Genomic DNA, 17927 nt, shown 5'->3' on the forward strand with positions numbered 1-17927 from the left:
CTCTTCCTGAAAAGGATTACCAAACTCCTGTATAACAGTGGTTAGCTTTTTTACTCTCTCAACAAATACCATTTGAGCCTGTTGTGTCTGATCATGATGTTCACTATGTTGAGCTTCATTCTTGACATCTGATAATTTATCATACTTCTGAGCAAGCCGCCTCACTTCAGGTCCAGCAACCACCCATCTTTTGAGTGCTGATGGATCTTCAGTGAGGCCAATGGCTCCTCCACCGCCCTTTACAGTAGCATTTGCCATGGTCTATTGCCATGGCAGAGAACAGTCGGTCTGATTCGTTGACAACAGAGTTTCCTGCAGAGAGTTCTCTCACCACATCTGGGTGTTGCTCTTCGAGTGATACCATGTCTCTGAGGTGTATAGAAAACCAACGAGCATAATTCACATTGTTGCTGGCACAGACATACGATACCAGCTCTGTGAGGGCTTCACAGTTGAGACCAAAATTTGCTTCTGTAAAAGACTGAATTAACCTAAAGATGGACAGTTCCACTGTCAACACCAGGTATCACAATTGAAACTGGAGACTCTGGTGTTTGCGCATTCCACACCAGTCTTTCAAATTCAACAAATCAATTGACTTCTCGACAGCCTGTTTCGTGTATTCCTCATAAGTTGCTGTCAAGAGCATGTAGAGACTGGAGGCTGCTATCTGGTGTGCCTGACGTGTCTTTGTGACACTAGAGACTTACAAGAACGAATCTGCTGTACCTTGAGATGAAACACCAGACTCAACGGGAGTACCTGTCCACCCATTACCCTGAAGTAGTGTTCCCATGGACCTCAGGGCAGCCATCTTTATATGAAGACCACCAAACATGAGAAAAAATTTCTCTTCACCATAGAACTCTGGTCACTGCCACTGAATCTGCTTAGCTACTGTATAAATTGGCTGGTTTGCGGTTATAACAGAGACTTGTCCTGGATCAGGCAAATCCACTGCTTCCTTAATTTTTGCCATCAAATGTTTTATTGTAGCCACAGAATAAGCTTCATCCCTAAATATGTACAGGATCATTCACTTCTTCGGTGACTTTCACCTTTTAAGCCATTCATATTCGTGTGTCAAGACTGGTTTAGAGTGTTAAAGGGACATCTGGAGACACAGTAACAGGTCTAGGATTCTTTTCAGTGAAGTGAGAGCTGGGGGAATATTACTGAATGATTCGGGAAGCTCTAGGATTGATTTTATCTTACCACCTTAAATTTGCAGTGGTGAGAATAACTGACCTTTGTTATCTGAGCTGGGATGTTGGAACGCGGTAATGCTTGTAACATGGAGTCAGTCTGGTGGCAGAATGGTCATTTTAGGGTGAACCACGTTCCGAGACCTATACAAAGTTTTATTGCATTTTCTGATACTTCGGGATGTAACCATCAAAATATAAAAGTGCACCCAGATGGCACACTTGAGTGTTTCTAAATGGAGGCCGAAATCCAATACGGCCGCCTGTATGAATAATGATGCTACTAAAACATGTTTAGCTATCTATTCAGTTTTTATTTTTTTTCATACAGTAATAATATTAACTTTTCCTATCAGAACATGCACTAAACAAAATGATCACTTTTAAACTATACATTGTAACATTTTATTTTAACGATTTTTAAGTTTTTATGATCATTTTCAGGTGCCGATAGAAGAAATTTTGAATGGATCAATGTCCTTGTGAAGTCAGTATTTCTGATGATGCAGTCTGTTCGTGCTGAACGAGAAGGTGATCGGCCACTCCATTTGCTTGTCATCAAAGGGATGCTTCCTTATTACTTTGCTAGTGGTCATGCCAATTTTGCAAGGTATGCCTTTTATTACTCTCATTCTATTAGGAAACTGCCTATTGAAGTGCTTCAAGACTTCATGGACGGAAGTCATTTATTGTGACATCAACCAGCATCTGGAATGGCATCCGGTCTGACCAGTACATTGAGGCAACTTTCATGCATTATGGCCATAGTCCAGGAGGAATTATTGGAATAACCCATCAACCAGCAGCACTGAAAAGGTGGGCTCTTGGACTACATATCTGCACTCAGCTGAAAAAAGATGGTGTATCCATGCTTGATGGAAACGCACAATCCACAGTCATGACCCAAAAGGAAGAAGGTCCTTCAAGGATACAAAATGCTGAAGTAGACAGAGCAAAAATTCGAGAGAAGCTTCAAAGCTGCATAGATCCACTGAAAGAAGAGTGCCATCCACCTGGACTTATTAATATGGTTACAGGTAGGATATGTGCAGAGCATGTCAATGTTGACAGAGCTGAATTGGGAGCAGCTATGATGAAAACATTTGAGGAAAGATGGCCACAGAGTTTTCTCAAGCCGCTCACAAGACCAGTTGTGCTCATGTCAACTTCAAGAAAAAAAATTAAAGAGAACAATATATCTGTGTATCATACCACATTGATCTATTCAAGAGTGCTTTGTCTTCAAACCTCTAGGAACATCAACATGAGAGATGTTCTTTCTTATGAGTTGGCTGCATTTCCACCCTCAGTATTCCGGGTAAAGACAGGTGATATGAGGCTGTCACCTTCTAAAGCCACCCTGAAAGCCAAAATCCAAGTGGAAGTATCTGATCGCAGAACGGTCCCAGCTGATGCTATAATACTTGATGGGTGTGCAGTTCTCTGGGTTGTCAAATGGCCAAGCAAAGGTGTCATAGAAGATTATATACTAAAGTTTGTGCAGTACTTATGTCATTGTCTTTTAGCAGCAAACACACATCTGGTCTTTGGCAGATATCACAGTGGAAGCATGAAAGAGGCAACACGAGCAGCTAGAGCTGGGAAGGAAGCAAGTAGATGCCACAGACTCTCATTGGCAACTCCTCTGCCACCACAGAAGGTCTGCTTATCTGTTACACACAATAAATCCCAGGTGATTAATCTCATTTGGGAGTATCTGTGTGAGCACACTGATCTACTGCCACGACAAACACCTTGTGATTACAGGTAAGGAACCAATACCAGTAGAGTTTTGTAATGGAATCAGAAGTAGGTTCAGAAGAAGCAGGCCTGACTTGCGCTCTACACATGAGGAAGTTGATGTTATTGTGGTGCAGGAAGCTGTCCATTTGGCAAGGTCAAGAAGACACAGCATTAGAACTGTTACTGATGACACAGACATATTTGTCCTGCTATGCCACTTCTATAAGCAAGAAAATCTTGCCTGCAATATGGTAATGGTTGGAACAAGCCCTTCACGATCAAGTGCAGATATCAAAGCAACAGTTGAACAAAATCAAGATGTTCTCAACAGTCTGTTACCCGCCCATGTTCTAACAGGATGTGACATTGTTTCATATTTATGAGGAATTGGTAAAGGAGCAGTGCTAAAGGCAATAATGAGTGGGATGACACTTACTAGATTCGGGGTGGCAACAAGAAAAGCTGACTGATGTTGCTGCTGAAGCCACAAAATTCATTGCAGCATGTTATGGTTTTCCAAATGAAAACAACATGACATCTTTAAAGCATACTGTGTGGCAATCAAAGATGGGCAATCTTCGGCTCAGCACAGCACCAGAGCTAAAAGCTTTGCCACCAACAACAGAAGCATTTGAAGAACAAGTTTGCGGGGCCCATTTACAGGCAGCAATTTGGAGAAACTCCCTTGATCCAGAGCCACCAGAAATGAACCCTCTTCATTATGAGTGGACCAAGGATCCTGATTCAAACAAGTTGGTTCCAATTGGCTTGCCACCTGACGTTTCTCCTGCACCACTTGATATCCTAAAACTAATCAAGTGTGGGTGTCAATCCCGCACCCCATGTTCAACTGCCCGTTGCAGATGTGCTGCAGCACAACTTTCTTGCTCACTGTTTTGTGCTTGCCATGGAACTGACTGCCACAATCCTCAGTGTAAATCAAGAGTGCCAGTTGAAGAAGAGGAAAGTATAAAGGAAAGTATGGACATGGAAATGACAGACACTTATTATATTAATTGTAAATGTGTTGAGTTTATCAGTGTTTTTATATTTATAAGCAACATATATTTTTCATGTAAAGCATTTTGATCAGTTCTGAAGGGTGTAATTGGTCTAACATTCTGATATAAGGGATATGAATATTTTAGTTGTGAAAAAGATTATGGTGATGTTTCTTGGAATAGACATGTTAAATATTTAAAAATGTTCACTGACAGAAAGACCTAATTCTCCATCCTTTCCCTGTATAGTTTGTTAAGAAAATGAAATGTTGTGGTAATACCTGGTGATAGTCTAACAGGGTACGGTAATCACATTGGTGCCTTTTTTAAGCATTTATAATTAACTGAGTAATTTTTCTTTTCACAATTTACACATATATAATATACTTTGTTGTGCCTAGAATTTCTTGAAATAATTTTACAATTAAATAATGTAATATTAGTAAAACTAGTGACAATAGTAATCAAATATTGTAATTTTTCATTTTTTCGGGCGGCCATTTTGGATTTCGGCCCATATAACAAAATGCTCGAGTGTGCCAACTGGGTGCACTTTATTATTTTCATTAGTAGGGTCCAATGCATAAAAAAATGCAATAAAACTTTGTATATGTCTCGGAACGAGGTTCAGTGAAATTCCTCCAGACTAAGCGATGTCTGTGCTGTCGTGGAAGTTGGATTGTGGTCAATGTAGTCCATGGCAGCTGTTGTGAATAGCCCTTTCCTTAAGACAGGAGGACATGCATCACCATCTTCAACATACCTGGTGATCACAGTTTCCTCTAGTTGTGCTGATATTTCTAGCACCCTGTTATATGAAATACTATGGCCATTGTCATGCAACATTTCAATAGTTCTTTCTGGTCTTTGCAAAGACAGACAAACCAACACAAACAGGAAATGGTGTTTCTCGGACTTTTGAATGCCTGTGACATGCTGCTGCTTCTTTGATCCTGGCATGACAGTTATACTGTGGTAATTGGGCCATAGCAATGGCTGGTTTGGATGCACCAAATTCCAACTGTGATTTAATGTCTGCTCCGTGCTCAATCATGCAGATAAAATGGAGAACTATAAGGACTGATTCAAGACATCCTGTTTGTAAACTTCCATCTAATTTGGACTTGAGACCGAACATGCACCTGTGTATGATCTTTGCAGCTTTGCAGCTTTAGCAAGAATTATCTCTCCATTGTAGACACCAACAATACCTAAAACAAAACCAACATCTTTATGAAATGCAAGTACATCTCTTCCACTGCGATGAGCTTCTAGTTCAGGCATGTGTGTCATTAATTTGTCTTTAAACCTGGAAGTGTTGATAATTTGGCCCTTCAATCCCAGTGGCTCAAGTCGCTTTTTATACAGTGTAGTTAACTCTACGAGCTTGAATATTACTGGATCAGTAACCCCACCAGCAGATATTGTTTCATTTATATGTGTAACTAGTTCAGAAAATGCAACAACTTTATTTCAAAGCCATGCGATGTTTTATTTTCGTTTTCCTGAGCTCCTTTGCTGAAATGAGCCCTCTCTCTGTTGTACAAAGCCACCGGACATGCAGGACGATACTTTAATTCCAGGGCGACAACATCTGCTCCACTCAGCTTCGCCAACAGTCTTCCATAACCCAGGTTTCAAGCACACTCAAGCAGTCTATCATTCAGCTGCACTGTCATGGCTTGCCAAAGCAATGAAACAGGCTTCTGTTTCTCGCAATGAAAGCATTCTGAAACATTTGACTTAGGTCTCGGCACTGTTGTTTGTCGTTCACCACTTGTCTAAGTTGTTGCTGTTCTTTTTCTTATCCTTTCCAGCTTTGTATTGTTAAACATGGGCCTACAGCTTTGATGATATTTTGTCTTGCACCTCTTCAAAGTTGCTTCAATACCGTCACCTTCGTCTAATCGGACAGAATCAAGCATGACTGGTATATCATTCTTTGCTTTGAACTGAGGTACATTCTTTGCACTGTAGCCGTCCTGTTCTGTACTAAATGAAATTGGTGGACATTTAAGATCTTCCTTTTTGTCCACTTGACAAAGACAGCATTTATTCCAATCTGTTCGCCGCTTGGACTAAGATTTTCCAATGTCAACCACATTCAAGAATATATGGTATGGTAATAAACAATCAAAGGCCAAGGGTTTATCCTTTTACCACCTTAGCTGTAAGCACTTTCTTGTATGGAATACAACTAGATTCATGCATAAAATTGCCCTACACCTAGCCCGATCGTTTATTCAGTGTCATTCAAGTCCAGTGCGATCTGTACACCATCCTGAAGACTAAAGTCCCATCATCCTTGGCTCGGTTCTCCCTCGCTGGCACAACCTGTCAGTTCAGGTACGAATATCTAACTGACATGGGGGCTTATTAGATATCATTTGGGACAGTTAACTGTATTACTTTACAGAAGCTGACACAAACTTCATGCTGAGTTTCACAGCAGTGATGTCACCAGTGTGCCCAGGTAGTGTATGATATTCACTCATATAATTACCATTACAGGTTGATTTTCAAGTGGCTAACGCTATTATTATATCAACTAACCCTTGATGAGTCCCTGTGCGAAAATTGGTGCTTGTATCACAAAATGAACGATTCCGCCAAAATTTGAACTTAGCTGCCCCACTGACATAAGAATTTAGAATATAAGGAAACATGTGTATAAGGAAGCGATCTCAGGATATAGTGAAAGTGCTAGTGTCACTAACCGTTGCAGTGATGTAGTGCAATATACATGCAAATTGATGTTGTTCTGATGGCAAACTTGTATTGATTTTTGTGCATTTCCTCCAGTGCAGTAAGAACTTATCCAAGTAAGTCTATCTATATCTATTGCCAGACGCCTTAATTCCGTAAGGGGTGGCCACAAACAAATCTTCATGTCGCTCTGTTGTCCCCCATTTCTCTGCCCTTTCCCCAGCCTACACCATCCTCTCTCATATACCTCACTACTCTATCCCTTCATCTTATTCTCGGTCTCCCCCTCCCTCTCCCCCCTCTCCTCACCCACATACACTCTTCTCGTTCGTCTCTCGCTCTCCATCCTCTCTACTTGGCCAAACCACCTCAATTTATTTCTCCTAACACTTTCTATCACATCTACATCCACACGACAATGCTCCTTCACTTCCTCATTTGTCAGTCTGTCTCTCCATATAACTCCACATGCTCCTATCAGATAACTCATTTCCATTGCTCTCACTCTTGACTTGTGTCCATCCAACAAGGTCCAAGCTTCGCTTCCATACGTTAGAGTTGGTATCACAATACTATCATGCAGCGACTTTTTAACTTCCATGCTCACTTCCCTACTTCTTATCACTGCTTTCAAAGAACCACCAACCTTTCTTCCCAGTTGTACACTTTCAAGCACTTCATCTTCCAGTCTTCCATCTTTACTCATCACACTACCCAGGTCTTTAAATGCACTCAGATTTTCCATTTCCTCATCATCCAACCTTGCTGAATATCACTGTGTAACAAACTTAAACCAATTTTTGGTTTATGTTGATTTTTACGCTATTTCTGATCATGTCAATGCGTAGATTCCGAACATGCTGTTTTGTGTGTGTGTGTGTGTGTGTGTGTGTGTGTGTGTGTGTGTGTGTGTGTGTGTGTGTGTGTGTGTGTGTGTGTGTAAATCTAGAGTTACAGGAATTATGCAACATATGTATCGTACAAGGACGGGAACTGCAGCTTGTTACCATTTCGAGAATGTTGAGTGTCAAAGAATTTATATATTTTCGGATGTGTATTACGAATATAACTAGAAAATGAACAAACAGCAACATCACAAGGATTGCAGGGCACATAATATCTAGAAATGCACTTTTGATCTTGTCTTTCTTCTGTAGCTGTGATGGCAGTCACGCAGCAATCCCCAAACGTATTCGCCCATCATCGCCGTGTTCCACCTGACCTGATTTTTTTGCTTTCCATCAGCAGAATGTCCTGGTGGAACCATTCTCCATGCTCCACGCTGACTGCACCCAAGTTGCTTTTGAAGAAATGAAGGTGATGTAGATATGCAATGGACACTACTGTACCAGGAAAGGCATACCATTTATGTAACATGTACTACGCTGTACGACATGCTGTATACTAGGAATAATTGACAGTGTCTGTTGTACAATAAATAAACCTCTCTGTCGAACATGTAACTCTAATGTAACTTAGGCCCGTGATGTGACAACATGTCCCTTAAGGTTTGGCATTGTTACTCTGAAAGCACATGCGTGTTAGAGCATTATACCCAGCTCGGCCCAGGCTCTCTCTGTAACAGGACATGCCGTTGTAGCTTCTAAGTTTAGAGAATAAGGACCTACGGCTAAGACCCTCGGTGTTTCCTTCCACCCTGCCTAGTGCTTAAGGAATCATCGCAACCCACATGGCACAGTGAACAAGCCTCTACAAGTAGCTGACAGAGCATGAAGACCGAAGAGAGAGCGAGGCCCACCGGAGATGCAATTACATCTCGCCCAGTCCCACCCCTGGATTCACAGTTTTACCCCTGGATTTACAGTGCATACTGGATTTACAGTGCCTATTCAGTGCAGTGACAGTGAAGTGTTGTGTGTGCATTACCAGTGCTTTCTTGTTTCGTTTTTTTTATGTTTAAGGCCCTGAGTTTCAGCCACCCTGGCAGCAGCAGGCATCACACACCTCCCCACATCGTGTCCTGATGGTTACTGAGCAACCACGGTGCCGCCGGCACACACACCACAAAGCCACCCAGGAGACAGGACGTGTGTGCTGGGCAATCCCCAGGTCCTGTCCTCCCCCCTTACTATTTTTTTAAACCAGCCTATATCCCAATGATCGGGCCAATGTATGGCCCGGCCTGCACTATATGTGCAGGAAATCTTTAAATGAACGAACGGCACCGCCGGCCAATGTGGAGAGAGTCCCCGCCGCTGCCAAACATACAAAGATGCCCCAGACACATATGCACACACACATTCACAATATTCATAAAAACTGTTGTCTTCAAAAGACGCTTTTCTGCGATTAATTAAAGAACACAATGGAACACCAGAGACCCTCATCAGTGGAATGGGACGATGCTACAGAACAACAAGTGGGAGTCGATATGGAAGAAATGGAACGGAGGGTGGAACTGTCGTCTAGCCCCTCCCCACCCCTCCTCAGCCCCCACTACCACCCAGTTCAGTCAGTGGAACAATAAGTGGGAGTCGATATGGAAGAAATGGAACGGAGGGTGGAACTGTCGTCTAGCCCCTCCCCAACCCTCTTCAGCCCCCACTACCACCCAGTTCAGTCTCACACAGCAACCAGTGTAGAGTTTCTTCAATTTATTAAGTACTTAGAGAAATCTCGTCAGTATGAAGACCGCAGAAGACATCGTGAAGAGGAAGAAAGGAGAGAATTAGAAGAAATAAGAAGACAGGAAGAACGAATTCGATGTGAGGAAGATAATGCAAGATTTACAACCCTCCTACAGATTCTGTCACCTGTCCATATTTCCCCATATGTTCCCAGCCCTGCTTCAGGGGTAGTGGCCCCCCAACCATCTGCCAAGACTTATACTCAACCTTCTCTCCCTGCACCACAGAAGGCGATGGCTCAATCGCCGCCTCCACTCAAGGCTGTTGCATCTTTCCAGGTGTTCAGGGAATGGAGACGTTGCTGGGATGACTATGCCGTAATGATAGACCTGCCAAAATTACCTCTTCAGAAACAGATGATCTAGATGCTGATGTGCTTAACCCTTGAGACTCAGTGGGTATTAAAACACACCCTACAGATCCCCCCCTCCACAGAAATGGCTGTAGATGAAGTCCTGGATGCTCTGCAGACCCATATTAAAGGCCTACGCAATGAAGCACTTCATTGGTGGCAGCTACTCAGCTGCAAGCGGATGGAAGGAGAATCGTTAGCAGATTTCTATGTAAGAATTCGACGCATTGCTGAGGAAGTTGACATCTGCCCAGGGAACTCATCCACCTGTGAGGAGGCCCAACTAAAGATGATCATCCTGATGGGCATCCGGGATGAAAAGTTGGTATGGAAGCTCATTTCCTTGGACACCACCTCCTCCCTACAAGATGTCGTCAACACCTGGTGATCCTATGAAGCAGCCAGAAGTGCAACCTCTGCCATATGTGTTCCTCCTAACTAGTTGTGCGCTGTCTCTACCTACAAGAAAGAAAAGAAGAACAAGGGACGTGACAAGACATCACCTCCAACAATGACCCCAACGCCAACTAACTTCTGTCAGTGTTGCACTCATCAGCATGGCCCTGATAAGTGCCCTGCCAGCAACAGCACCTGCAACTGCTGCAGCCATCAAAGCCATTGGGCCAGGACAATCAAATGTCCTGCCAACAAAGCCCAGTGCCACCTTTGTGGTCATGTTGGACACTATGATCTGTGCTGCAAAGTGAAGAAGGACGAGGTCTCAGGTGCCAATACTGCCGCCCACCTCAGGGCTGTAGTGACCAGGAATGCCGTTATATCCACAGACGAGTCTTCAGCCCAGGATGCCGACAGGACTCTCCAGGATTTTCGACCCGCAGCATGAATGGACCCTTCGTACGATCGGCTCAACTGCGTCACCTCAGGATTCCCCTCTAAGAGACATGATCTTCACAACTCCTTGCTCCCATACTGGAAGACACGGGATGAACTATCTGTTGACTGTGACCTCATCTTGTATGGGGCAAGAATCATAGTTCCTGCTACCCTATGCCAGCACACCTTAACCCACCTGCATGACAGTCACCATGGTTTGGAAGCTACTAAGTGCCAGGCAAGACAAACTGTCTACTGGCCTGGTATTGACTCAAACATCGCCAGCAATGTTCAAGCTTGTGAATCATGCCAAGTATTGCAGCCAAGCCAGCAGCAGGAACCCCTAATGAGCAATGACACCCCAACAAGGTCCTTTGAGTCCATCTTGGCCAACTTCTTCATTGTCGCAGGGAAGCCCTTCCTAATCATTGTTGACCGACTCTCAGGATGGCCGGTCGTCGTCCCCTGCAAAGGCGATACCACTACCTCCAACACCATCAGATTCTTCTGCCGCTACTTCCGAGAAGTTGGTGTCCCTCTCCGCCTAAGGACTGATGGAGGACCACAGTTCACCAGCAACGAGTTCCGGGAGTTCATGGAGTGATGGGGAGTTTGACATGTTGTTACCTCGCCACATTACCCGCAGTCGAATGGTCATGCCGAGGCCGCCGTGAAGTCTGTCAAGCACCTTATCCTAAAGACGGCACCCTCCGGCAACACTGACTGTCAAGAGTTTGACTGGGGCCTCTTGGAACTCCGGAACACTCCCAACTTCACAGGCCATTCCCCTGCCCAGATCCTGTATGGTCACCCTCTCAGATCATGTATCCCTGCCCATCCTCAGTCCTTCTCCAAAGAGTGGCAGGCAAAGGCTGAGGACTGCGAATGCTGTGCAGCCGCCTGTGCTGAAACAGTTAAGAAGCAGTACGGCCAGCACGCTTGCCCCCTACCCAGGCTGAGTGTCGGACAGTATGTTCGGATCCAATTCCTGATATCTCACCGCTAGGACAAGGTCGGGATAGTAATGGACTACGACAGGTCCAGGGATTACGAGGTTCGTCTACCTAGTGGTTGTGTATGGTGGTGGAATTGCTGCTTCCTCCGCCAGGTGCTGACCCCTAGTGCTGACTCCCTCCTCCATTCCCCTGTTGCCCCTTGCTTGGACCAGAAACAGAAGTCCTTACTTAACCTCCCCGTGCCCCCACGTCGTTCTCAGAGGCTCATAGAAAAGGAGTCTGCTCGAGAGTGTACTACGAGCGTGAGGGGGGAGGGAGGAGTAGATATGTGAAAGACACTATTGTACCAGGAAAGGCATGCCATTTATGTAACATGTACTACCCTGTACGACATGCTGTAAACTAGTAATAATTGACAGTGTCTGCTGTACAATAAATACATCTCTTTGTCGAACATGTAACTCTAATGTAAGTTAGGCCTGTGATGTGACATGTCCCTTAAGGTTTGGCTATGCGTGTTAGAGCATTATACTCACCTCGGTCCAGGCTCTCTCTGTAACAGGACATGCCGTTGTAGCTTCTAAGTGTAGGGAATAAGGACCTACGGCTAAGACCCTCGGTGTTTCCTTCCACCCTGCCTAGTGCTTAAGGAATCATTGCAACCCACAGGTGGGAATGCAGATGGTGCAGTTTGACTGACATTCTCCATTCAAGCTGGTGGAATGCGTCGATCAGGTCATCGACAAGCTGTGCAGAATCTGGTCTTCTCTGGTTGCCGAAAAAAACTTTCCACAAGTCCTCTGACAGCATTCCAAGCGCACTCTTCATCATCGGTCATTTTACCCTTGAGTTCATGACTTGCAAGCATTCTTCGAACTTGCCACCCAGTGAATATGCCAGTTGGGAAACATTGATCGGATATGCAAAATCGTGTCACCATCCTTGTCGATGGCTTTCACGAATTGTTTCACAAGACCAAGCTTTATGTGTAGCGGCGGTAGCAATACCGGCTCTCTGGATATCAGTGGAGCTCCCAGAACGTTGCACGAGTCTGGTGTAAGACTCTCTCTGAGAGGTCAGTCTTTCCTCACGAAATGTTCTGCATTGCTCCGGCTGTCCCACGAGGATTAAAAACATGAGTACTTCATATAACTGCCTTGCATTCCAAGTAGGAAAGAAATCATTTTGAAATCCCCACAAACCTCCCAATTGTGATCTGAATACTTGATCTTTGTCAGAATAATCTTCACATTCTTATAGCCTTCTTTCATTTCCACAGAATGTGCAACCGGAATTGATGGGAGTTCATTGTCGTTATGCAAAAGTACAGCTTTGAGGCTCATCAAGGAACTGCCCATGAAGTGTCGCCATTCTGAGGCCTAGTAATCCATTCTCATGGCTTGGAACAAACCCCTCACATCAAAACAATAACACAACGAGGTTTCTTCACAAAATTTGTAGAAGGATGAAAACTTGCTGTGGCAATTCCTGTAACTCAACTTGCAACTGGGATCCAATAAGTTCCATTCATTTAGACATGACACTAGCAGCTCAGCACTGGACTTGGTGAGTCCTAAATCTCAGAACCAAGTCATCCAGTTCTTGCTGACTGGGAAAATGTGGAGTGTCTCCATAACATTCTCCAACATACGATTCATCATCACTTTTATCGTAATTGTAGATATATTATATCGTGGTCGTCACCGAGGTATTCTAGCAGTGAGTTGATTTGTAGGGATTTTATGAAAGGAGAAAATGTTAGTTGTGCTTGTCGTCAATGACAGGAGAAAGATAAAGATGAGTCTGGGGTTTGATTGCAGTTTATTTTCTGCAAAGGGAATATCTCAAGAGTAATATAGTGAGTGAGTCTCACAGAGTGTAATGAGATGAGAGGTACTTGCTAACTCACATACCTGCCTTTCCCGCTGCTTCTCTCTCCCTCTCCTAAAACCTCTTCTCTCTTGTCTCTCCTAACTCCTTCTGCCTGCTAACTCCTTTTCTCCTGTATGTGAGTGGTTGTGTCATGCAGGGCCGTGCACAGGATATGTCAGATAGGGGGGCTCAAAGTTGACGAAAAGGGCATTGGCACCCCCTGAGAAGTTTTTGGTAATTTATTAAAAATTTACATTTTAGAGACCATATATAGCATTGCGGTTACTCTGAATTTCACCTGAGATTTGGTATAGTTTGTAGTTGTTGTTGGTTTTATTTTGTTTATTTATTTTTCATTTCACTTTTCATTGGCAGTTACAAACAATCAGCTCACATTGATTCTCAAAGACTTATCCGCCTTTGAGTCATAGTCTTAAAAATTTCAATCACTTCCATATTATTGACAGGGATGTCCTTTTCTACAGCCAGCAGCATTAAATCTGATAGCCTTTCCTCACTGCAAAGACTGCAAAGCTTTGATTTTATATGCTTGAGCTTCGAGAACGAACGTTCCACTGTTGCAGTAGTTACTGGAATAGATGCATATATTCTGAGCAACTCACATAAACTTGGAAAAACAAAGTTCAAGTTATTTTCCTTTATACACCTCATCATTAGCTTCAGGTCACTTTTGAGGCATGGATATGCTGAGTGAAACACTTTTAGTTCTGTCAAAAGTTTGTCTTGTTCTTGTTCAAACCCATAGAATTTGCATAGGGTATGGACAGCATTTACAGTATCTGGCTGTAATTCCTCCCAGTTTACTGCTACTGTAAGGTACTGGAAGGAGCGAAGGATAATGCCTGTTGATGAGTTTTCTTTCCCTTTGAACCTTCTTTCAATCTCTTGAGTAAGTGTGTCTAAGAACTGATAATACAGATTTACACGGTAATATTCCTCCAATGTTTGAAATGATTGATCCTCTGTTGCTGATGTACAGCTGTATTTGTATTTTCCTGGCATTTTCCTTTGTCTTCTTTGTCCTGGAATATCTGATGGACTATCAATTTCTGCTTCAACTGCTTTCTTCGAGGCATTCTCAAACATTTCCTGGAACTTTTCTTCTGTCCTTAGTTTTTTCAGTGTTTGCAGCACTCCATCTATAAGTCTGTATGATGCTGCTAAGTCCACATCTTGCTGTTGAAGTGCATCCGAGGCAATAGCAGTTTCCATAATAATTGGTGTAGTAATTTCCAAGGACAAGATGAATTCAAAGCTGATGCTTCGAAGCAGCATCACTGCATCACAAGCTCCTGAGTCGGGTGGGCTGGATTCATATATATTTTTGAGGAACTCAACCACTGCTACAAAGACCTTCTTCAGTGTTCTTAGAGCTGATTCTCGGCAGGCCCATCGAGTGTCTGACAGCTTTTTCAGCTCATGTACACGTTCGGTAGGGAACAGAGATTGTTGTGTCTGCACAAATGCAGCATGCCGCTTTCCTGAACTTGAAATAAAGGTGTAAAGTTTTTCCACGATGTTGAAGAAGGAAACAAAATGACGGTTCATCTTTGCAGCCTCTACAAGGACTAGGTTCAAGCAATGTGCATGACAGTGCACATAGAGAGCCTTTTCATTCAGTTGAAGTACTCTAGATTGCAGTCCTTTGTAAGGTCCACTCATGTTAGCTGCCCCATCATAACCCTGACCTCTGATATTCTCTATTTTCAAACCATTTTTTTCAAGGAGAGACAACACGACATTTGTTAGTTCTTGTCCTGCAGTTGACTGTACTTCACAGATCTGAATGAAGCGTTCCTTTATTTCCATTTCATGTACGTATCGGACAACGAAGGAAGCTTGCTCATGAGAGATATCAGTAGTTTCATCCAACAAAATAGAGTATATAGTAGCATCTCTGATTTCCTCAAGAATGGTTTTTCTCACACAAACAGCCAAGGCCTTGATGAGATCATTTTGTGTCCTATTTGAAAGTAAAGATACTTGTGGTCTCTTCTTAGTCGTTTGCGAGGCTGTGACGGCTTCCAAGTGCATTTTTATGACACTGTCATATTTCGCAAAGAGATTAACAAGCTCAATGAAATTGCCTCTGTTTGAGCTAGTTAGTGTTTCATCGTCACCCCTGAAAGCAATACCTTGCCTAGCCAGATACAAAGTCATATCTATCAGCCGAGATAGAATCTCTCTGTTCCTCTGCTTTTCTTGCTCATGAATATGTAGTATTTTACTGTCAGTCAACTGAAAGGCTTTAACCAATGAATTCTGCTTGTAGCCATTCCACCGTATCATACCAAGCATGTGTGCCTCCGTTGCTGCATGATCTTTTATTTTGTCTATGGCATTTTTCCACTTATTTACTCCTACAGACCTCCAAGCAGACTTTACTTGGTGTTTATCTTCAGCCATAAAGAGCCTGCAACTGAAACAGTACATAGCATCGTTTTCTACTGAATATTCTAGCCACGGATTTTTCTCATACCACTGCCTCTGAAATGAACGTCCTTGTGCATTCTTTGGGTAAGAAATAACTGGTTGGCATGGACCGACGGAATTGCACATTTCAATATATTTCTCAGAGTCGTTGGCAGTTAGGCATATTTGACTAACATGGGCAGGGTCAGTGGGAAACTTACGCTGTAACAAATCTGAAACTGAAACTTCCTTTTTACTTTCGTCTCGAGCTTCTGCTGTCACTGCTGTGTGTGTCCCTTGCTCTACATATGTGCTGTCAGTTTCCATCGCCTCAGGATTCAATGTTGATGGTGCCTCCTGTTCATCCTTCTGTAGATCTGTGTTATCCATTTTCCTTCCCTCTGAACCATCTGTTGCTTCACCTTGTTTTCTTTTTTCTCCAAACTCTTCTGATAAAGCTTGACTGATTTGATCTTGTGAATCTGCTCGTAGATCATCTTCATTTTCCTCCTCAGATTCTTGATCTTTGTTGCTCCCTGGCTTAAGGCAGCCATAGAGGGAAGCACTTCCTTTAGCTGCCTCCTGCCTCTCCCTTTCTTTCTGTTTCTTGGCTCTCTCCTTACGGGGCATTGTGCTACATCACCAGTGACCAGGCTGCAACAAACATAACTGACAATGATACAATCTGACATAAGCACTAACATCACGAGACATACAGGAACAATGCCTAATAATTGTTCACCAAAATTAGTATACTAATCACCGGAACACAAACCACGATGGGATAAACACAAACTTATTGTTCTGTATTATTAATATGAAGTCTATTAAGTTCACATACAAGTATCTTAGTCCCTGACTGTGACACTCAATTATTGTCTGCTGCTGCAGCCCGGGCACTCCCATCACTGAATTACCCAAATATTCCTTTAAGTGTAAACGAACAACCCGCGATGGAAAACCAAACCTATTTGGTTCATCATAACACAATATATTTAGTATTCTCATACTCAGTACCCTACCAGCGTACTCCTGGCTTCATGAATAAAGGACACTGTTGATAGGAGGGCTAAAAGTAACATCAGCCACTTAAAAAACAAAAACACTCACGCCAATATTCATCCGTGCCTCACCGCCATACACACGCTGTCAGCTGATTATTCCCATTTTCTCTTATTGGTACTATTGAACGGAAAGTCGGAAACTATTTTAAATTTATATCAGAGGACCTGAAAACATTTCAAAGTACAAATGCATAATAGACTCCTACCTTCCCGTACACAGGCAGTCGAGAAGTAAACTTTAAAGAATCTATTACCTGGGCCTTCATGTTATTTAATTATATTTTTCCTCCTGGATACAAAAGTAATACAACAATAACTAATAGACTGATTTCGAAATATCTTAATTTAATATAAGTTCTGAAAAGGGCACTTTTAGGGTATCAAGGGAAAAGTGGGGGGGCTCAAGCCCCTGTAGCCCCCCCCCCCCTGTGCACGTGCCTGGTGTCATGTGTAGGGCACGGTTCTGTGGAACTTTCCAGAGCCTGGGGACTTTCCAGTCAGGTGTCACACCTGCTGTCTATGGCATTCCTGAATGAGAGAATGTGCGAACGCCACTTCCTTCCGGCCCTAGCCATGACTTTCATCTAACCTCAAGATTAATATGTATGTTACTAGCTATTATGGTGTGTTATGATATTTTAGAGTCCTGACACTTTCCCCTCTGCCATCAACGATGTCCTCACGGTCAGAGACAATTTCCATGTCCGCAGGAGGGACAGGAATCGCCAGCTCATCGTGTGAGGCACAGGAGAGATCGAAGAAGGCAAATTTGGATATACAATGTTCTTTCTGCCCTTAATGCTTTTTGCACCACTTAACCATACAAAATCAGGTGCAGAGTGACAGCTGCCACAAGTGTAGTGTGGAACCCAATCCTTATCTTGATCGCCCATTGCCACGCCAAAATGTGCTTTGCATGCACGAGCAAGTTTGGTATCAAGGAGGATTATGTGTTTGATCATCTTTGGTTCAATATATTCTCCATATTCATAACAAAATGTATTGGCTGACAGCTTGCAAGAACGTCTACTGGTCATTCTTATCAATAGGAACACCTTTAGGAACAGCTCAAAAACACGTCGACCAGCCAAACTAGCAACATGAGACTAGCTC

General features: G+C 43.2%; 1 protein-coding gene across 1 annotated transcript; it reads right to left on the reverse strand.

Annotated features, from left to right (window-relative positions):
- Window positions 1-11183: 11183 nt before the first annotated feature.
- Window positions 11184-16380, reverse strand: LOC145410100 (zinc finger MYM-type protein 1-like). The gene is made up of 2 exons (XM_080280303.1): window positions 14113-16380; window positions 11184-11288 (listed from the first exon to the last, which is right to left on the reverse strand). The coding sequence occupies exons 1-2, from the start codon at window positions 16378-16380 to the stop codon at window positions 11184-11186; spliced, it is 2373 nt and encodes a 790-aa protein (XP_080136429.1).
- Window positions 16381-17927: the final 1547 nt, after the last annotated feature.

The sequence above is a fragment of the Coenobita brevimanus genome, chromosome 84 (genome assembly GCF_032717465.1).
Source record: "Coenobita brevimanus isolate Jiangsu-jjx chromosome 84, ASM3271746v2, whole genome shotgun sequence".
Taxonomy (NCBI): Eukaryota; Metazoa; Arthropoda; class Malacostraca; order Decapoda; family Coenobitidae; genus Coenobita; species Coenobita brevimanus.

Excerpts from the sequence above, each read along its gene's own strand:
- LOC145410100 (XM_080280303.1), bottom strand. The coding sequence starts at position 16,380 with ATGCCCCGTAAGGAGAGAGCCAAGAAACAGAAAGAAAGGGAGAGGCAG. Across the intron at positions 11,289-14,112 it reads AGGAATTACAGCCAGATACT|GATCTGGGCAGGGGAATGGC; the intron begins GTAAATGCTGTC and ends GTGACCATACAG.